General features: G+C 44.7%; 1 protein-coding gene across 2 annotated transcripts in view; it reads left to right on the top strand.

Annotated features, from left to right (window-relative positions):
• TRAF1 (TNF receptor associated factor 1) overlaps nucleotides 1-22,067 on the top strand; it is a 57,056-nt gene that overhangs the window by 10,520 nt on the left and 24,469 nt on the right. Inside the window, exons 5-7 of one of the 2 annotated variants that reach the window (XM_077835613.1) lie at nucleotides 3,298-3,401; nucleotides 14,689-14,910; nucleotides 17,142-17,226. In XM_077835613.1, the coding sequence (XP_077691739.1) occupies nucleotides 3,298-3,401; nucleotides 14,689-14,910; nucleotides 17,142-17,226 (411 nt within the window). Of the gene's footprint in view, nucleotides 1-3,297; nucleotides 3,402-14,688; nucleotides 14,911-17,141; nucleotides 17,227-22,067 lie in introns of those variants that run through there. The other variant, XM_077835612.1, reaches the window with a different exon arrangement.

Genomic DNA, 22,067 nt, shown 5'->3' with positions numbered 1-22,067 from the left:
CTGGCACCTGCCCACACTCACAGCCACCGCAGCTTGCAGCGCCCAGCCAGTGCCGGCAGGAAATGGGATGCGGGGGCAGAGCCATGCTGGCCAAGAGCCAGCACGCAGCGGAGGCTACGCTGAGGGACCAGCACAAGAAGCGGCCAGCTCCGCGTGCTGCAGCTTCGCCCCACCACCAGCCTTGCACACCAATCCTCATTGTCGACAACTGGACCCCGCCACTCATCGCAGGTGGCTGGCGAGCAGGGATCCAGTCAGCAGCAAGACCCACCAGTAGTGATGGGGGAGGAGGGAGACAGAAAATACGAGACAGTTTGCCCATTTTTAAGAAAAGGTTGGGACACCTACAGGAGGGCTTAAATACAGGACTGTCCCTTTAAAAACGGGATGTCTGGTCACCTTTTCATTGGTGTCTATTTCTCCAGGCTATTGGTCAATGCAAAACCAGAACAATGCACCATGATTCTTTTGTATATATGTGTGACAGAGGCAGCTCTTCAGGGTAAGCGCGTTCAGCTTGCTTTCTGAGTTTGGAATCAGCTAAAGTACAGCCATGACCTACTGCTTCCAATTGTTTCTGATCTCCCCTTTGTATGTCACTTTTGCCCTCCCATTCCTAGCGGTTGCCTCCTCTGCCTTGTGACTGTACTGGTGACAAAGTGTCTGTCTAGCTATTCATAGCTGTGTCCTACTAACTATCCATCTGTGGTATTTATAACCATTTATCACCTTGGTATTTATCAGCTGACTACACTATTCTCCCCCACTACATGAACCCCCTTTATCATCACAATCTCTGAAGACCTTGGCCTTGCGCCAGTGTAAATATAAGAGAGAGATTAGTAATGTTTGTCGTCTGCTGGCCAAAAGACTCCTGTAGCCAATCAATAAATTTCAGTGACTGGAAACTCCACAGCACACTGAATACTGCTCATGCTAAAACATCTGTAACTAGGACAATGCTGTTATAGGGGGCAAGGTCAGAGGTTCAACTCCACAAAGCTGCATCGGTAATCCAACCTCTGGGCATCTTACTGCCTAGGCTGCACTTGTTCTCAACATTTCCCACTGTAACTCCTGCTAGTTTCTGCACCACCTCAGGGATGACACTAGCCCTAGCACACTGCTTGGGGCTGAGCAAGGAGCCTAGTTGTGCAACTGGCCCTCAGGGAAATGACCAACCAGGAAAGGGTGTGCATAAAGTCCCTCTCCTTTCTTATACCAGCTGGAGTTAGGCAGCAGTTAACTGGAGGAAGCACATGCTACTCCTTTAAACACAGGAGCCTCCAGTGTTCCCTGTGGAATTTTGCCTGTCTTTGTTCTATATAGCCACAGTATCCAAGACACAATCACTTGAGTGCTGCAGCCCCTCTTCCTTCCCTGTCTCCTCATGAGGCTGTGGCTGCAAAAGCCAAAATCCATAATGGGCATTACTCAGGAAAATATGTCCACTTCCCAAAGCTCTTATTTCTTTGCCTGACATTGTACAACTGCATGTGCAAGACTTCACCAAACATGCTGCTCTGGGTTTCCTCCCGGATAGCTCAATTTCCTGCATGGTCATACAGTAGCATAAAGTATCATGTGATTCAGAGGATGTCCCTGTAAAGAGAATTTGATGACTTGTGAAAGAAATAGGGTTTAGATAGTGGGCAAATTCCAGTAGTTCTGTGACTATATAACTTTTCTGCTGCCCAAGTCCCTGCAATAAATAATGAATCACCTACTCACCTCCCTCTTTTTAATTTTTTATTCTTCTCCCGTTTGGTAAAATCAGTGTTGTATTTTACAGTGAAATAAGAGAGGTTGCTAGAGAACAATCCAAGGTGATCCACTGGTGGTTCTGTGCATGCTACCTTTATAACACTTCCAGCCTGTTCATGCAGAGACAAGAAGCAGGAACAGAATATTAGACGCTGTTCGTTCTAGCTGCATGACTAATGTTAGTGATTATGTTTCAGGCTCTCCTGTGTATGTGTGTGAGAATAGGTACTTCAGGTAAGACTACAGAAGCATAGTCTGGTCTGTAGAACAGACGTTTGCTCCAGTATTCTGGTTCTCCACTGTTTTGTAGGGAGCTGTATGCGGGTTACTGCTGTAGAGCTGGCTGTGTTTCACTGGTGCAATCTGTGAGTTATTTGAACTCCTTTGGCTGAAATTCAGCTCAGTGCTGTGGTCTAAAGTAGCACTTAGGTCTTGTGCTGACTCTCTGCACAGGGGGGAATGTTACCACTTTGTGATGAAACCACTATGTAAAATATTCTATTATCCTTTAAAAAGAACAGGAGTACTTGTGACACCTTAGAGACTAACAAATTTATTTGAGCATAAGCTTTCGTGGGCTACTGATGCTGGCCTTTAACCTTCCTGTGCCTTATTCCACTGGGGGCAGGAGGGGTTATTCCTGGCAGTTGTGGAACGTATAAAGACATCTGAGAGGAGGTGCTGGCAGCTACCATCTTGGAATGGTTCCTTCTGAGGGGCCAGAACCTGTGGCCTCTTGTAAAGATTATGTTTTTCATAACAAAGCTTTTGGGATTTTCTTGTTACAGAAACATTGACCCCTAGAATGGATCTCTCAGGGGATGGTGGCTGCAGGGAAGGGATGAGACATAGCCCCTTTTACCATAGAGAGCACCCTCTCTCATTTAGAGCTCTGCAACATTTTCATAAGAAAACCCCAAACTGTATGAAACTTGCCCACCTTGTGGTTATGCAAAAATAACTTGAGCCAGTCTCTCTGTGAATCACTTGAGTGACTTTGGTGCCATTTGTGGCTTCCCATCAAAGCTGAGTGAAATTCACCATTTGGCACAGTTTCCACATGACACTAGGAGAAACTTGGCAGAATCAACTTTCACTTTGAGTCTGGGGTTAGCATCCAAAATTCAAAGTGAAACTCAGGAGGTCAAATGCATCCCTCATGAAACTCAGCTGGAGAAAATAGATTTACACTAGGTTGAATTTAGGGCAGGGTGTCTGAGCCAACATGGATTGAAACCAAATCCCCATGACCCAAAACCAGCAAGTTTCATACAACTCTGTTCATACCTGGTACATGCAGCTTGTTATTTCTCCTTCTTTGGTCACTAGTTCTGAACTGAACAGCTCCCTAAAGAGTCAGCCCCAGTAGAGGGCAGTCCTTCCCATAAGCTTGTTCACAAGTGAGACATTCCAATCCTAGCCTATGAAGCAAAAATTAATTATAGTGGAAAGAGTTAGGTACGCTTTTAATTAAACAGATAAAATATTGCTGCATTAGACTGTGCAACATGTCTGTGTTTCTCTTTCTTCCAGGAAGACCCATTGATACTGAACTGGAACAGACGGAAGCATTCATTTCCCAAATACTCTGTGTCCCGTCCAGTTCTAGATGCAGATGTTCCATATGGAGTTTCAAGGTCTGTTTCCTTGGCTGCGTTTTGAGGATGCTTCTGGGAACTTGTGTACAATGATGTATTTTTTGAGCCTGTCATTGACAAAGATGCCAAGTTACTTGACCTCACAAGATGACTTTGTTCAAGAATCTAGACATGGAGACAGTTAGCTTGCACATAGACAAGATGCAGATTTGCCTTGTTCCACACCCACCTTCTCCCACTTTCCCTTTTACTCTCCATGCCACTCCATGCTTGAAAAAGTTTCCTCTTTTGCAAGCACTAAGCACCTTACATTCTCCTTCAAATTCCTCCTTCAAGTCCTCTTACTCTGTGAATATTCATGACTTTGATTTCCTCACATCAGTCACGTCTCTGTGCCTATGTGTGGGAAGAAGCATGATCATGTAGACTGGGAGGGCAAAAAAAAACATAGATTCTGTTCCTAGTTGTGCAAGGGTCCTCCTGTGCAACCTTGAGCAATGCACTTAACTTCTCTGTGCCTCTGTTTCCTCATCTGTAAAATAGGGATAATAACAGTAATTGCGAAGGGTGTTGTGGAGTTTATTTCAGTCCTGTTTGTAAAGCACTTGGAGATCCTTCTATGGAAAGCACTGTAGACGTGCCACTGAAATTTGAGTTGGATTATAAACTGCAGAGGGATGCACCCTTGTCTTTCTGTGTGTTTTGGAAAGTGCCACACAAACGTATAGGTGATCTATAAATAATAGTAATAATAAAGATCTAGTCCAACATTTTTAAAATTGTTGTCAGTGTCTCAGGTTTGGGAGCCCAACTTGACACTCTTTAAAGGAGCTGGATTTTCAGAAAGTGCTGAGCACATGCCTCATGAAAATCAGGCAACAGTAAGGCATTTCACATTGGGCACCCCAAGTTAGCAGTCATGTTTGAAAATCTTGGCTCTGTTTCTAAGTCCCCATTATTCACAGAACAATATATAGTTACCAGAGTGTGAGTGATCCTACAACATTGGAATCAAAGCATCTGGGTGTGGCATCTTCCAAGAAGTTGGGGTTTGATTGAAGAAAGCAAGGAGAGGTGAGTGTGGGCTTGTCCACACTGGCAATTTACAGCGCTGCAACTTTCTCACTCGGGGTGTGAAAAAACACCCCCTGAGCACAGCAAGTTTCAGTGCTATAAAGCGCCAGCGTAGGCCGTGCTCCCAGCCCTGGTAGCTACACCCCTTATGGATGTGGGTTTTTCACAGCTGCGGCAGCTCTTTAGCGTTGCCAGTGTAGATAGCCCTTAGTCTTGCTTATATGCTTCAGCTGAGAAAAGTAAAGGGAAAGGAAATCAATTTGTGTGATTAGTGCATCAGTTAGTACTTTGCACACCGTGGGTGGTCTGCAGATAGCCAGGCTGAGAATCTGTAGTGAGCTGAGTTATTTACTGATGAACTGAGATCCCGGCGCTGTGATCCTACAGGAGTTGCTACCATAGGCTAACTGGACAATGTGTACATTCCTGATGGTCTGCACTCTGTCACTCACATAAACAGTCATTAGACACTTTGCTGCCCTGGGCAATATCCTGTTCTCCTTGTGTGGTAAAAACAGCCCTGCCAAGCAGACAGTAGAATCAGGTGGATTCACTTTAACTTCAGGTGTTTTTATTGAGCTTTAGTTATAAATTAAACAATACACAAATGTTTATAAAAGAAACTCCTTCAAGAAATAATTCAGCATGCTTTGGATGACTGCAGGGGTCTTATACTGCTTAAAACAATTAGATGCATTTTAAGTGAGCTTAGGCATGATTTCTCTCATAGTATCATTTTAAACCTTCTATTGAGAGCTGGATACACTGTTGCGTAGCTGTAACCTCAGAAAAACCAATCCCAATGACATCAAAGCTACTCCCGTGGAAGAGAGATACAAGGCTGCAACATAGTTCTCTCTTCCTATTTCCATCAAGGAATACAAACTCATCTTTTAAGCATCCACTGATGCCTCCTTGAGGACAAGGGTGCTCCAGTCAGCTAAATATAAAGGGTCCCACTGGGTTTATTACCGCCTTCACCCTCTACCCCATTTGTTTTTTGTTGCTTCCCTTCAGTAAGGATTAATGGAGACATTATGTAAGAGAGTGGGAATGTCTTATCTGCTCGTTTCCTTTCTCCTGTAAATGTTTCCGCTAATCTGTCCCACCAAAGGCACTAAATTTACCTATATTAATGCAAAAAGAAAAGGAGTACTTGTGGCACCTTAGAGACTAACAAATTTATTTGAGCATAAGCTTTCGTGAGCTACAGCTCACTGAGCATAAGCTTTCGTGAGCAAAGTGAGCTGTAGCTCACGAAAGCTTATGCTGAAATAAATTTGTTAGTCTCTAAGGTGCCACAAGTACTCCTTTTCTTTTTGCGAATACAGACTAACACAGCTGCTACTCTGAAACCTATATTAATGTAGGGTTCCACAGCAAACAATGAATTGTTGTCTATAGAGATGGAACATTCGTATTTTGCCATCTGTTTCACAGTGAGACAATGTTAAATTTTAGCTTGTTTTTCCAAGTGTTACCTCTGGAGCTTTGGAAGAACTCTTTGACAGCCTGGCAGGTAGGCCTAGCCACATCCCCAGTGTTTCCTCCAAAGCAATTAGATACGAAATGAGCAGGTAAGAATTTTCCAGTCTGGATCAGGCCCTGTCTACATTAAGGAAATCCACACTGGTGTAAACACATTAATGTAGTTAACGTAACAACGTAATATAATGAAGAGTCCTTGTGGTACCTTACAGACAAACAAATTTCTTTGGACATAAGTTTTTGTGGGCTAAAACCCATTTCGTCAGCTGCATGGAGTGGAAAATACAGCTGAGAGATATAAATACACAGCATATGAAAAGATGGGAGTTGCCTTACCAAGTGGGGGGTCAGTGCTAATGAGCCAATTCAATTAAGGTGGAAGTTGGCTATTCTCAACTGTTGAGAAGAAGGGGTGGAAATCACTTTTGTAGTGCTAATGAGGCCAATGTAATCAAGATAGCCCATTTCAAACAGTTAACAAGAAGGTGTGAGTATCAGCAGGAGGGTATTAGTTTTTGTAGTGATCCATCCACTCCCAGTCTTTATTCAGGCCTAATTTGATGGTGTTCAGTTTGCAAATTAATTCCAGTTCTGCAGTTTCTTGTTAGTCTGTAGTTGCAGCAGCAAAAATCCCTAATGTAGATGGGCTGTACCAGTGTAAAGCATGGCGTAATCTAGTGAGAGACCAAAGTAAACTGCACTGGGTAAGCCCAGCTTTATGCCAGTTTGGTATGTCTACATTAGATGTTTGCACTGAAGTAGTGACAGCAATACAGTTACATTGTTGTGGATTTCCTTAGAGTAGACAGGGCTTGAATAATCAGGATGCTTAAAACCAGAGAGGCGAGCTGGGTACTCTTCTCAGTTAATTTTTGTCCTGCAGTAGCGTAGTTTGCAAAAATTAATGAGCAAATCATGACAAGGAGGCACGTTTTAGTCTTTGGACCATCTCTTGTCTAAGATGACTCCTTGGTTTGTATCATGGAAACTGCTTTAGTGAATGACAAAAACAAGATCAGCATGGGACACTTCTTACGTTTTTTGACAAGCGCCAAAGTGATGTTCCCAAACAGCTGGTCCTTAAATTAATTTCTTCACTGGTAAACTGAGGATAATAGTATGTCACAGTAAATATAAACTGGAAAAATACAGAGGTAGAGTGTGGATCAAGGGAAAAATATTGATTCCCAACGTCTGTGCCAGAGCACAATCCACCTTCCATTGAAGTTAGTGGAAATCTTTCCATCTACTTCAATCAAAGTGGGACCAGGTCCGCAGTGTGTAAATGTAACATACAAAAGGTAAAACCACCAGTAAGTACAGTGAGAGGTATGACAACAAAAGCAACCTAAAAGAATGCATCTGAGACCAGACATGGGATGGTGGCAAAGCTGTCACTTTGCTCTGGATTGGTATCCAATAATACTTTACTCTTTTAGAGCACTTTTAATTTGAAAATCACAAAGCACAGTGCGAACATTATAGTTAAGCCCCATGACACTTCTGGAAAGTAGGTATAAAATTATTAGTACCCCTATTGTATAAGTGGGTAAAGCTAGTCCAAAAGGTGATGTACTCAAAGTTAAGGAACAACTCAGTGGCAGAACAGGAAATACAGTCAAGAATCTTGACTTTGAGTCCTCAGCTGTAACTACTGGAAGTATTGCGTCTCATTGAGAGACTGACCTTACTTTATTAATTTAGAGTTTTTTTTCTAGTTTTAACAATTTTTCAGGGTCCCTCCCACCACATACCTACATTTTCAGCCATTTTATTTTAAACTATCTATGCACTGAATGGGCATCCAGATCCCATTCATTTTGTGTCTGTATTCAAACTGGGTCTCTTAGCCCAGAAAATGTTGTAGATACTTGAAGTAAAATTTTCAAAAGCACCTAAAAGTGACTTATAAGCCTAAATTCCATTTTCAAAAGTAATTTAGGCACTTAGGAACCTATGGGTAATTGAAAGTCTGAAGTAGTTTAAGTGCTAATAGAAATTTTACCCTTAATCAAAATATGTCACTGCATTACATTTTCCCCTTAGATATAAAATTGATAAGCCACCCTATATAGTAATACACTGCCCCTGCAAAGCCAACATCAGTGTAATGGGTCTATAATATAGTCAAGCTTCAAATCTTAATCTCTTTGTGAGCCACATCCTGTTTTCGGTTAACTGATCTCATGTGGGGGAAATTTACCAGAGGAAATATCTCAAGTTTGGAAAGTACCAAAAACTTATCTTTAGTTTCTTTGTGTAATTCAGTGCCTTTTAAGATAAAGGTGTAATATTTTACAGACCATGAAGGCGAAAGAGAGGGAATAGGCTCACTTAACATACAGCAGAGACATACAGTAGTGTTAGCACATTGAGTTTTTTTGTCTCTCTCTCATTCAGAAACTGAAATTGACCCAACTGTATTATGGTCTCCCCTCTGAAACCATTAACTTCTATTTCTTTGCACTCCCACTTAAAAATGGCCACACTCAGACATATTTTCTTTAAAAAGTAATTCATACCCTGGCTGAGAATTTCTGCGTCATATTTCAACCCAATGTGAATTTTATGGTCCTAGTTCTAAAACTATGAAAACAGAGGTTTATAATGGAAACATTGACTGATCTTTGCCACTAGCCATTCACACCACTCAAGTTCTGGTTGTGTCAGTGTTTCCATATTTAATTTTGGTAACATAAAGGCCAGTGCTATGGTATGCAACGCTGTCTATCTTGCAGTCAGAAAACAGAACATCTATGAATAAGCTTGCACCACATTGAAGCGGGAAGCATAGATTGAATGGTATTAGGGGCCAATCCTGCAATTGTATCTCAACCTAAACTCCCATTCACTTAAGTGGCCCTTATTTTTAAGGCCATCAGTTTAAACATTAACCTAGTGTTGCCACTTTCACATTTGCACCATCAAATATCTTATTAAAATTAGAAGCCTGATTTTTAAAAGGTTACACATGCAATTACCATGACTGCATGCACAAATCAGGTAATTGCATACCCACGTTGTTATAATTAGCCATTTGCACGTGCAACGATAGTAATTAATATTAATACTTAGCTTGTATGTAGCACCTTTCATGCACAGATATGAGTGATTTGCCTGGCATCATACAAGGAAGCTATGGCAGCAGCTGGATTAGAATCCAGAAGTTCTGACCCCCAGTCTGCTGCTCTAATTATAAGACTACACTGTGTGATGTTTACATTTACGTAGCTTTGTAACCCCAATCCCCTTTTCCTCATTCTTGTTTTTATTCAGCTGGTAATATTTTCTGACAAAGCAAAGGACCAAATTCTGCTCTTGGTGACACTCCTGAAACCCCATTGACTCCAGTAAGATTGTATGGGTATAACTGAGAGAGGGATTTGGTCCAAGAAGGAGATTTTTAATGAACAAAATTAAAGGGCTGGGAACATAAATATGGGAAACCTCTCTTGGAACAACTGCTTGAACTCCTAAAAGAATTTGACCCTTCTCTCTGAAAATACCAGCCACCACAAAATGCTAGTTATTCATCTCTAAATTCCATGAGTAGATTAGCTGACAGCTGTGATTTGAAAACAGTCTTGGGCCACAAAACAAAACGAGCTAAAATGTTTTCTGTTACAGATAACAGAGTTTGAAATGGTAAAGAAAACTGAGCAGCTGCCCATCTATTATGTTACATAAAGAGACCCTGTCCATTTTGTAGCAGGTTTTCAGTTTGTGTTTAATACTTCCTATCGTTTTCAACTGACCTCTCAGAAGCCTGAAAATAAAATTTGTTTCCAACAATTTCATCCAAACATTTCCTGCTCTATCTTTCTTAAAACAATCATGGTTTCTATAGGCTGTGTTGTGCAAACACTACCAGGAGCAGTGCTTATAGAGTACAATACTCACCGTAGTGGGTGCTTGCAAAAATGGTCCTATTGTGAGTGCATGAGCACAGAGCATCACAGCTTTGGGTAGAGAATAAATACTGTAAGTCATAATAAAAAGTGGCTATCTTTTTAGATATAGTTCTCTCCAACTGTGTTTGATTTTTAAACTAAACTACTCTTTTGAAATCTAGAGAACATATCTCCCAAATGATGACAAATACTATTTTTTCCTATATTACTTGACATTATCTATTAAGACAGGGAGGTGGGAGTTTAATGGAAAGATTTTTGGAAACCTTTTCTCTTGCCTGTACCACAGATGTGATAGAACACTTGAAAAAAGAACATTACTATATTGTGCAGGCAACCAAAGAGCTGAGTCACACAACAGCCATGTGAGTGGAGTTGATGAATATTTCTGAGCTCTTCATAAAACACATTAATAGAACTGTTTTATCACATGGGGTGGGGGGAAGGTGAGAGGCAGGAAGTTCAAGATCTTACCTAAATGTTTCTTTCAGCCTTTCTATAAAGCAGTACAGAAAATACAAGCAGAATCAAAGAAGTACTTTTGGGCAGGACTGGGCTAGATGGACCACTGGTCCGATGCAGTACTTGCACCTTTCTCTGTAAGGGTCCAGTCCTGCTAAGTATGGAGTGCTCTCAACTCCCACTTCGATTGTTCTCTCAACTTGTCCTCAGGGGGCGGGGGAAGAGAACTCCCTTCTTATGAAGAAACCTTCCGAAGTACGTGGTCTAAATGAAATCACTGAAAAGAATCTGGGGACTCTAGTGCAGTACAAACTGAGAGGCAAAAATAGGAGGCAGTTGCAAAAAAGGCTAGAGTCATTCAGGTGTATTCAAAGGCATGTCATATGTAAGACAGTAGGTAATTGTCCTGCTCTACTCAACACTGGTGAGGTCTCAGCTGGAGTACTGTGTCCAATTCTGGGTGCTGCACTTTAGGAACGATGGGGACAAGTTGGAGAGAGTCCAGGGGAGAGGAACAAAAACAATAAAAGCTTCAGAAAACTTGATCTATGAGGAAAAATGGTAAAGGAAAAAAACTGGGCATGTTTAGTTTTGAGAAAACGTGACCCAGGGAGGACACGATTGTCTTCAAATATGCTCAGGGCTGTTATAAGGAGGTTGGTGATTAATTGCCATGTCTGCTGGAGGTAGGACAAGAAGCAATGGGCTTAATATGCAGCAAGGAAGATTTAAGCTAGATATTAGCAAGAGTGTTCTATCTAGAAGTTGTTTGTAGTGTTGGAGCCCTGTTGGTCCAAGGATATTAAAAAGACGAGGTGGGTAAGGTAATGTATTTTATCTTATAACTATAAGGGCAGTTAAGTTCTGGAATAGGCTCCAAGGGAGGTTGTGGAGGATTTTAAGAATAAATTAGACAAACACAGGTCAGAGATGGTCCCTGTGAGCTCCCCCAGGCCCCTCACATACTGCAGATCTATGTGAGCCCTCCCCCCCCACCACCGGAGATCCCTGTGAGGTTCACCCACCCACCTACACTGCCATCCACAAACACTGGGGATCCCTGTGACCTTCACCCACCCCCACACACTGCCATCCACACATTGGAGATCCCCTGTGTGCTCCTCCAGCCCCCACACAGACATTGTGGATCCCCTGTGAACTCCCCAGGTGCTCCCTCAACCTCCCCCCCACAAACACTGGGGATCCCTGTGAACTCTCCCAGCACCCCCACGTACTGCAGATCTATGTGAGGTCCCCCCCACGGAGATCCGGCTGAGGTTCATCCACCCACCCACGCTGCCACGCAGACACATTGGAGAGTCCCTATGAGCTACCCCCAGCCATCCACAAACATTGGGGATCCCTGTGACCTCCCCCAGCCATTCACACACATTGGGGATTCCTGTGAAGTTCACCCACCCCCACACACTGCCATCCACACACACTGGAGATCCCCTATGCATTCCTCCAGTCCCCACACAGACACTGCGGATCCCCTGTGAGCTCCCCAGGCCCCTCCCCACCGGGGAACCCTCTGAACACCCCCAGCCCCCCACACACTGGGGATCCCTGTGAGCTCTCCCAACCCCCCCACCCACATTGATGATCCCTGTGAGCTCCCCCAATCCCCCCCCCACCTTGGGGATCCTTGTGAGCACCCCCAAACCCTCCACCCACATTGGGGATCCCTGTGAGCCTCCCCAACCCCCCACCATCACACACACCGGGGATCCCTGTGAGCCCCCCCAGCCCCCACTGGGGATCCCTGTGAGCTCCCCCAGCCCCCACACCGGGGATCCCTGTGAGCTCCCCCAGCCCCCACACCGGGAATCCCTGTGAGGCCCCCCACCACCACACCGGGAATCCCCGTGAGCCCCCCCCAGCCCCCACTGGGGATCCCTGTGAGCTCCCCCAGCGGCCCCCCCCCGGGGACCCCTGTGAGCTCCCCCAGCCCCCACACCAGGACTTCCCCCCCAGGATCCCTGAGAGCTCCCCAGCGCCCCCCTCCCCCCCCGGCGATCCCTATGACTCCCTCCCGCCCCCCGGGGATTTCAGGCCCTGGCTCTGGTTTCTCTTTGTGGTTGAACAAAGAGCCGGCCTCGGCCTCGGCCTCTTGCTGCCGCCAGCTCTGGCCCCGGGCTGCCAGGGGAGGGAAGCGCCGCAGCGGCAGGCGGCAGCTCAGACCGGGCCCCGGCCAGGGACAGCTGCGCGGCGGGCGGGCTCCCTGCAGCAGCCTGGGGCTCAGGTAAGGTGGCGGCCGGGCCGGGATCCCCACCCCCTCCAGGCTGGGCTTGGGCCAGGGACCCCAGGGCCTCGCAGCCGAGCGTGGGCCAGAAATCTCGCCCACCCCCCCGATCTCCCCCATCGCGGGTCAGGGACCCCGTCCCCGCAGGTCAGAGACCTCAGGACCCCCCGCTGCCCTCCCCCCAACCCCTCTGGGCATGGGCCACCTCGACCCCCTGAGCCCCCACCACAGCCCATCCTGCTTCCCCAGCGCTCGGCCTCAGCCCTGCTGGGCCTGAGCTGGTTTGGGTTTAGCGGGCAGGGGCCGGGGGGTGTCGGTGGCCTGCGATATCCGGGAGGCCAGGCTAGGTCTGGAGATCCCATTCCCTTCTGGCCTTCCGCTCTGTCGTCCCCCCTGGAAACACGTGTCTTCCGATAGGTCATTGCACAGAGAGAGAGGGAGAGCTGGCTTCCTCCTTACACTAAAGTCAGTAGGGGGTTTTTCAGGCCCACCGACTGAAATAATCCACCCCATTCCCTATCAGGGAAAAGCCTTGTGCAGAACTTGTAAAGCCACCTTTATAGCATGTATAGGAGCCAATAATGGTTTCGGTTATACGTTCTTTAGGTAGTGCCTTTATTATATGAGACCCTGGGGGGAGGGAAATCGATGGAGGCTTTGGACAACCACCCAATAATAATGCAGCTGGTATCCAGCAAAGGCAAGCCATTGACTTGGAGGTATTTGAGAATGTAGCTAGCTGGCCTCCTTAGTAGTAGGTTCCAAAAACATCTTGGCTGAGTTAAACACTCCTGAATGCCCCTGTGTATTTTCTGACCACTGTTGGTGCAAGAATCTTCTTCTCTGCAGTTTCTACTATCTGGAACACCCTTCTTTTATTTCTCGAGCTTGTTGACTTTTCATCTTATTTCAAATCTTAACTGAAAATAACTTTTTGATGCCTAGGCCTGTTAGAATCTCCCTCCCTCTCTTAGGAGTTTTGTATTAATCTTTACTGACGTAACACATTTAGGGATACAATATGTATGCAAGGTACCACAGAGAAAAGAAAACAGTATAATCTTACAGCTGTTTACACAAGCAAAAGTCCCACTGAAGTCAATGGAGACTTTCCTGCACAAGAATTACAGGATATCTAATCTAGGGCACTGATCACCACAGAAAAATGTGCAGCATGTCTAGAAGATGGCCTTATAATTGTACAGTATTATATTCCTCTAGGTTCCTGGCTGATCAGAGCCTGTGTGGGTTTTTAGGGCAGGAAAAAATTGCATTCTGTTCTCTGAGCTAACATGAACATTGATTCTGTTTTTTCAGATTATTAGTTAATAACAGTTTTCTGCTAATGTCACCATTGGTACCAGGACGGGTACTTCTGTGTTAGTGCTGTCATGAGAAAAATGTGATTCATAAGGGTACAATTATGAATTATATTTGTTCAGGTTCTATATGTAATAAAACCCTGAATTTTCCAAATGGTTCTTGAGTCCTCCAGAGGCAGTGTTGGCCTGATTTTCACAGTGTCCATTAACTACAGAGGGAGAGCTGGAGGTGCTCAACAAATCAGGCCCTATGTGTCTAGTGGCTAGAGCATGTCATTAGTTAGTGGACTTATATTTTCCTGGCTTTGCCTCTATCTTTCTTTGTGACTGTGGGAAAGTCACTACACCTCTCTGTTCTGGAGTTTCCACATCTGTAAAATGCAATCATGGACAAGCTTTGGGTGAAATGGGAACTAGAGTTCTTGAGACTGGGGATTTACTCTACAGGAAATAATTCTGCTGTGCAATATTGACCAATGGTGGTATAGTTCTAAAAAGAACAGACATATTTACTTTGCCCTGAAAACAAACCTGAAAACTATGCAAAGCCCCTCAGCTTCCTCTTGATTATAGTGTATCTGTTTTCATTTTGTGATTCAGGGGAATTTTAAATCTGTACAGTAATTTCCTGCTGGTACCTAGTCAAATCCCACCGTGACACTTAGTCACACATGTCAGCTACAGATTTAATTAAACCGATCGCTAGATTACTACACAAGGTTTGAAGTTGCCTTGTGGACTTTGATGCTCAATGTATTATTTCACATCTACCGGAGCGGGTGTCTGCTTGTTTCAGCAGTTAGTGTGTTCCACATCTTTCACAGCAGTTCACTTCAGATGGCTGAGAGGGCAGACAGAGTCTCTCCGGATGGCCCTGACTCATCTCCTGATGAAAACGAATTTCCCTTTGGTTATCCCACCAGCATCTGTGAGAATGTGCCCGATCCCAAATACCTGTGTAGCAGCTGTAATAACGTCTTGAAGAAAGCCCAGCAAACGCTATGCGGGCATAGATACTGCTCGGCTTGCCTGTCATGGGTTGTACGGTAAGTTCTTTCAACAGGGGACCACGTGATAATGCATTTCTGCCAAGAAGACTGAAAGATTTCAAGTGGCTGATTCTGTAGCTGCAAACCTAGTAGGATGATCTGTTGTGATAATCTACTAAATAGAGAGAAAGTGCTAGAGTAGAGTTTGAGAGTATCTGGGATGTTGATAGTAGTAATTTTATCATCCATGTATACTTCCTTACAGTGGGATTATTTTCAGGATGTATGTCTCTAGGCTTTGAGTGTGGTGTAGTGATCAGGATTCCTAGGTTCTCCTCTTGGCTCTGCTGTTGTCTTGCTGTATAACCCTAGGCAAATTACCTCTCTATACTTCAAGTATCAGGGAGTAGCCGTGTAAGTCTGTATCCACAAAAACAATGAGGAGTCCGGTGGCACCTTAAAAACTAACAGATTGATTTGGGCATAAGCTTTTGTGGGTAAAAACCCCACTTCTTCAGATGCATGGAGTGAAAATTACAGATAACAAGCATAAATATACTGGTACATAAAGAGAAGGGAGTGACCTTACAAGTGGAGAATCAGTAATAACAAGGCCAATTCAGTCAGGGTGGATGTGGTCCACTCCCAATAAATTGATGAGGAGGTGTCAATACCAAGAGAGCAGAAATTGCTTTTGTAGTGAGCCAGCCACTCCCAGTCCCTATTCAAGCCCAAATTGATGATGTTAAATTTGCAAATGAATTGTAGCTCTGCAGTTTCTCTTTGAAGCCAGTTTCTATATTTCAGTTTCCCTTCCCAGTCTAAAAGGGAGAGCTCATAGGAAGGCTAATGTGAAGTGACTTTAATATGTGTAAAATGCTTTGCAATTCTTGGATGAGAGGTGCTATGGAAGTTTAAAATGTTATTATTTTAGAACATTATAAAGTGCACGATGTAAAATCTGGGTCAGTGCCTAGCGAGGAGCCAACCCTCAGAACAATCGCAGCCCTTTTGCTTGGAGATAGATGGATATTGTTCTTAATTGGTTAGCTGCTTCTCCCGTCTCCTCCTTAAGGGCTAGTCTACGCTGACAATGCTAAAGTGCTGCCGTGCCTTGTGTGGTCGTGGTGCAGTGCTGGGAGAGAGCTCTCTAAGCGCTCTAAGTAAACCACCTCCATGAGGGGCGCAGCTCCCAGTGCTGGTGCATTGTCCACTCTGGCGCTTTACAGCGCTGAAACTTGCTGCACTCGGGGGGGGCGTTTCACACCCCTGAGCCAGAAAGTAGCAGTGCAGTAAATTGCCAGTGTGGACAAGCCTTAATTATATATCCTGATTAAACTGTAACAAAAAGCTGAGTCGGTCAGCCAGCCACATGTGACTGGCAGGTCAAAGCATTACGATGTAATGGCAGTTTACACAGAATGCATTTGGCCTACTAGGCTAAATTCTGTTTGCTCACACTGGTGTAAATCCAGAGTAACTGCTGCAGTCAGTGGAGTCACTCAGGACTTGCACTCCTGAAAGTAAGAACAAAATTTGCTCTGTGCGTTTATATCTTCTCGTGACAACCTTGTAATGTAGCTGGAAACTGAACCAAGCAAACCTGCTGAGCTAATACATGACTCAGCTGGATGGTAATTGCAGCATCACAAAAGTGCTTACCTCTTCCTGAAAAGCGTTGGTTTTTCCCTTTAATTGCACAAGTATAAATGCTAATTTAAGAAATATGTTAAATTAAAACCAAAGCATTTTGTGGCAGTGTGATCCTTCTAACTGGAAAGTATGATGATGCCACTTTAGCGTTCACTCCAGCACCAGCTATGCCATTGCCCTTCATGTGAACACACAATAGCCAGTTTTACAAGTCAACACAACAGTGGTGGCCTGTGTGAATGAAGAGACGATTGAGCCCTGAGATATATCCTGGCAATTAAAAACCTAGCCACCTACCAGAGAAGAAAGGATATCACTTCTGTGTTAAAAGACTTCAGATTTCAGGTTATTGTACACTACATGGAGTTAGTGCCTACCTCACTGAGAGAAGCAGATTCCCAGCATTGCTGGCTTTGTAGAGCACAATAATCATGATGGTTCAGATTTTGCAGATAGATGCTTAAAAATTGTGGACTTTCAATGGGACCAAGATTTGGCCCTTTTACCATAAACTGGGTTGACCTTGAGCTGAAAGTCATACTTCTGTTGGTTTTTTTTAATTTGTCATTCTTGAAACAGAGGCTCTCTTAACTACAGTTCACAAATAATTTTTTTTATTAATTTTTTTCCACCAGAAACAACAAAAACCCAGTTTGTCAGAAATGTAATGCAGAGGATCCTGGAACAGTAAATGAAGGAAGCTTACTGGCAGAAGAAAGGGTATGTAATCGTGTTTGTATTGATGTTTCATTTGTCTCTCTGGGCTAATGCTAGAGTCATTGAAGTATTATTTTTTAGAAGAGGGAATAGTAAAGAAAGTGATGGTAGCTCATTCCGCAGTTGTGCATATTAACCTAGATACCTTAACATCCTGGACGTTTCCTCAATTCTTGATCCAAAAAGCGTTTGGATGTCAGTAGCACCTTGTGAACTCCAGCAAGTTCTGCACCAAGAAGCCCTAAAATCTGCTGCAAAGTTAACTTATTCTATGGGCATGAAATACTCTTCATTCCCATCTTCCCACTCCCAAACACACCACCTCAATTATTGTTGTTATTGCTTAACATCATATTTTGGTCTCACCTACAGACCTCAGCCAGCTCAGTGCCCCATTGTGCTAGGCACTGTACAAAAACGTATCCATGCCTTAACCAAAGCCAGCCAGGGAACAGAAGGAGGCCGAAATGTAGGTGGGAGACTAAACTTTATCTGGAGCTGATCCAGAACTCTGAAATGAACTCCCACAAGAACTAAGGACCATCACTTACCTCCCAACTCTCTGTTCCAAGTGCAAGGTGCCTTTCTTTCACCTGCCTTCTCTAATAAAAACACATAGCAACAGATATGTTTACATATGAAAAAAAACCAGTGCCAAACCAAAACACACCAATGCATACGCTTCTCCCTCTGGGGAGAGGATGAGAACAAACCTCGCAGGACAGATGTTAGTTACGTTACCTAATACACTTCTGGAAGGCGGCTCAGATAATACGGTGAGGAGTGTGGTACAAGAACCTATATAGAAAAGAGTAGAATAGACAAGACTGGCTAGCTGTGTTGCCCGGAGAACACCGTGGGAGCCAGGGGGCCTGGAGAACATCACAAAAAACTCATTGTTGAAAGTAATCAGACAAAAATATTCACTGACAAATTTTCAGGGGGGTTTTAATTAAGAATATTTTTGATGATGAATATTTTCACTATATTTTGGGTTTTGGCTCCTGAAATGTTCTCAGAACAGCTTGGCTCAGAATCTCCTTTCCCTCATGTGTCCCAGGGAGTTGGGGAGCTCTCAGCTGGCATCAGTGGTTCAACTCCTCAGATAACAGCTGCTGCACTATTCTCCATGGGGACCAGTTCACTCCCCTACACTGTGGCTACAAACTGGACCTTGGCTCTTTCTCCCAAATCCCCTACTCCCTGGTTTCATGGAACAGTGCAAGAAAGCATGCTTGGTAATCCAACTAAGTCTCCCTCGTGGAGAATGATGTGGAGCAAAAGGCATCTACAGCTAGGTCTCAGTGGGGAAAGGAAAAAGAAAACAAAGTACTGGGCACAAGGCACCCATAAAATGATAATTTTGAGATAAAATATTGAATTCTGTAGGATCTTGGGAAAATGTCCAATTCTGCAGCAAATCCCCAGAGCTACAGTATTGCAGAGTACAGGGGGCCCAGGTATAAGCATAAGTACAAACAAAACCGTTTTGTACTGCTCACGATACTCATCAATTCTGTGAAAACCTCGGGATTTCTGTAGTGTGGGACTTCTATAAAACCGTTAGTGGGACTTTCTGTAAAACTGTAGGTGGGATGTGGTGACCAAGGCACCAGTCTTGTCAGCTGATCCACAGGGGCAGACCCTAACGCCTGCACAGAGGCCTGCGGAAGTTCAGTGGGGCTTCACACAGACTTGAGGACTCTGCTTGTGAATCAGCTTGCAGGGCTGGGGTTTGTAAACAGTGTGAATTTGTTAGTCTCTAAGGTGCCACAAGTACTCCTTTTCTTACTGTGAATAATAGACTCCTTAGCAGGTTTGCTCATTTGTCCCTTATCAAGGCCCTCCCCTCCACCTCTCCTGTGTCTTTGTCAGACTTTGCTCCCGCATACTATTAGTTTGCTTATGTATGTATATGAGAAATAAGTTTTCCACACAACAACAATAGCTTATTCCATGATCTGTTACTGAGGTAACCTTTGGCCTCCTGGGCTGATTCTTTGCCCCCTTTGTTTGATGACCCTCGGTGTGCTACAGCTAACTGAGAGGTACTGAGCAGCTGCATGATTTATTGAATTCAGCTGGAGGATCTGAGGGCATCCCCCTATACCCGCTGCCGCCTCCTACACACTGCTACGCAGGGGGCTCGCCTGGCACAGGCTTCTACCCTGTGCCGTGGGTGCACATCCCCACCTGGCTCCCCCACATCTTGCCCTCCTTGTGCAGTATAACTGTAGTGATTCCACTCTATAGGGACCATCAGCAGCTGCTTAGGAACCGGCTAGAATTGACTGTAAAAGGCTTGGGCCAGATTTAGCTCTCATTTACACCCATGCAATATATGGTCATATGCTGGCTGGAAATAAGAATGTGGGGCCCAGTTCTCAAGCCAGATTCTTATTCTGAACACCGTTATCCTCAGTGCAGTCACAAGGGGGTAAATGAGAGCAGAATTGGACCCATCCCTGAAAAAAGTCATGGGGACTGGCACTGGTTAATTTTCCTTCTCTGAGTGGGTGTATTAAGATCCCCCTGATTTAGGTTTGAATTGCCTAAGTCCCGGGAACAACTTTTGTGATGTTGAAACAAGATCAAAAGTATTTAAAATACAAATGTGATTTTTTTTTCTTGTTCTTTCCATGACTGGAGTTATAAAAGATGCAATGTTGGATTTCTTTTTCCAAAATTGTTCGTTAAATTAAAAACTTGATTTGGAAGGGACCCAGGCTAAGACATGAGACTCGTCTAAGCATTGTCAGGGGGTTTTTTAAGTAATTTCAGAATATCATTTGTGTTTGCATCCTCTGGCATGGAACTGACTGCTCTGTAAATTACACGTTAGCAGGATGTTTGATTTTTTGAGAATGTGACAGAGATTCAGTGACATCTGTTCCTCTCCATCAAGTAGCGACTGTTAAAAAGTCTATAAGCCTTCCATTTTTCTTGTGCAGAGAATGCAGAGAAAATATGGCCCCTGTGTGTTTTATCTGAATGGTGCCGGGAAGCATCCAATAGCCTATGTATTTTTAAAGTTATATATACCCCTGAGATTTTAATATTACTGCTTTTTCTTTTCCCCTTCACTTTGTCTCCCAACTGTTAAACCATAAAAGGCGTTTTCCAATGTGACAGGTATATCAGATGGTTAAGAGATTTATGGAATAAGTAAGATGATAGGATAGGTTACTTTTTAATAAAATTTGACTTTATATAAAATGGGGACACAAGCCTGAACAGTATCTTGCGGGGATTTCCCACAGCAATAAGAGTTTTCCCTCTTAAGATTTTGGTTTAGTCTAGTGGTTCTCAACCTATTTAGTGTTAGCTGGGCCACAGGTTGAGAAACACATTGCCCCCCACCTAAACCCCTGCACAAACCCTATGCTCAGTGCCCTCCACCCAGAGACCCCTCCACAGAGTGGGGCCAAGTGCGGAGAGCTGGGCATGCGGCGGGGGGCAGGGACCCCGACCCCAGACCCTGCTGCGTGGAGACTCTGACCCCGACCCCCACCGTGCTGGGGTAGGGGGCAGCCAGGACCCTGACCGTGGACCCCACCAGGACCCCGGACCCCACTGTATGGTGCCAGATGGTAGCCGGCTGCCTGGATCCCAGACCTCGCCGCAGAGGCTGTGGGGCATCCAGGACCTTAACCCCAGACCGTACCAGGACCCTGAGCCCTGGTGTGTGGGCCAGGAAGCAGCCAGCTGCCCAGACCCTGCCGCAGGGGGCTGGGCAGTAGACGGCTGCCCAGACCCTGAGCCCTGCTGCCAGCCAGCTGCCCAGATTCTGAGACCTGTGGGCTGGGCGGCAGCCGGCTGCCTGGACTCCAGACCCTGCTACAGGGGGCTGGGGAGCAGCCAGGATCCTACCCCCACGACGCGCTGGGACCCCATTGTGGGAGGCCGGGCGCAGCCAGGACCCTGCCCCTTGAACCTGCTGAGCGTGACCCATAGAATAAGTCCAGGATTTTGGTTTGGACTCATTGCAGAAAAGAGAACAACTGTGACATTTGGCTCTGGATCAGAACTTCCTCCAAGTTCTGAGGTATATTCGGGTCTGGGGCAGGTTGCTTCAGGCCTGACTTTCCTTCTCTTAAGAAGGAAGTTATCCCTTATGCAGAATATGGTGGGTATTTTGGCCTTGTGGTATCCCCCTCCACAGCGCCCTCCACCCTTAGTGAATAGTTTTATTCGCTTTTCAATATATTTGGTTTTCATAAATGTGAATGCTTGAGATGAAAGAGCTGTCAAGGCAATTAAGAGCTTTTGCTGCGGAATTAGAGTCAAACCAAAGATTTAGTGCAATTTAAGGGTATGAACATTATTGCTGTCAGTTGGCCAGAATGATAGAGAAGAGATGGTTAACCATAATATAATGAAATAGAGAGAGAGGATACTGTTTCTCTCTCCTTGGACTTGATTCAAAGCCCCGTGATGTCAATGGGAATCTTATCATTTACTTCATTGGGCTCTGGATCAGGCCCTTTTGTGAGGGTGGGGAAGTTCTGTGTTGGTGTTGCTGTTGAAAGACTTTCCATTGATGTTCTGGGGGGGCGAGAGCTAGTGGTTCAAGTGAATGATCATTTGAGGGAGTGGCCTGGGTGGAAAAAGAAGAGGTGAGAACCCCCTGCTCTTTGCAGTTCTTTCACTCACAGCTTCTTTACTTGAGCTGTGTCCATAATGATTAACAAATGTGAGAGTGAAACAGAAAGCACAAAGGACACACATGCCATTAGAGAAACCCATGTGTCACCAGGACTGTCCCTCTGAAGTTAGATACATTTATAATAATCTGTTCTGTAATGCCAGGAAATTCTGAAGTTGTGTTTTTTGTTGTTGTTGTT

Source organism: Eretmochelys imbricata, chromosome 16, assembly GCF_965152235.1.
Source record: "Eretmochelys imbricata isolate rEreImb1 chromosome 16, rEreImb1.hap1, whole genome shotgun sequence".
Taxonomy (NCBI): Eukaryota; Metazoa; Chordata; order Testudines; family Cheloniidae; genus Eretmochelys; species Eretmochelys imbricata.
This window is presented reverse-complemented; position numbering and strand designations above follow the sequence as displayed.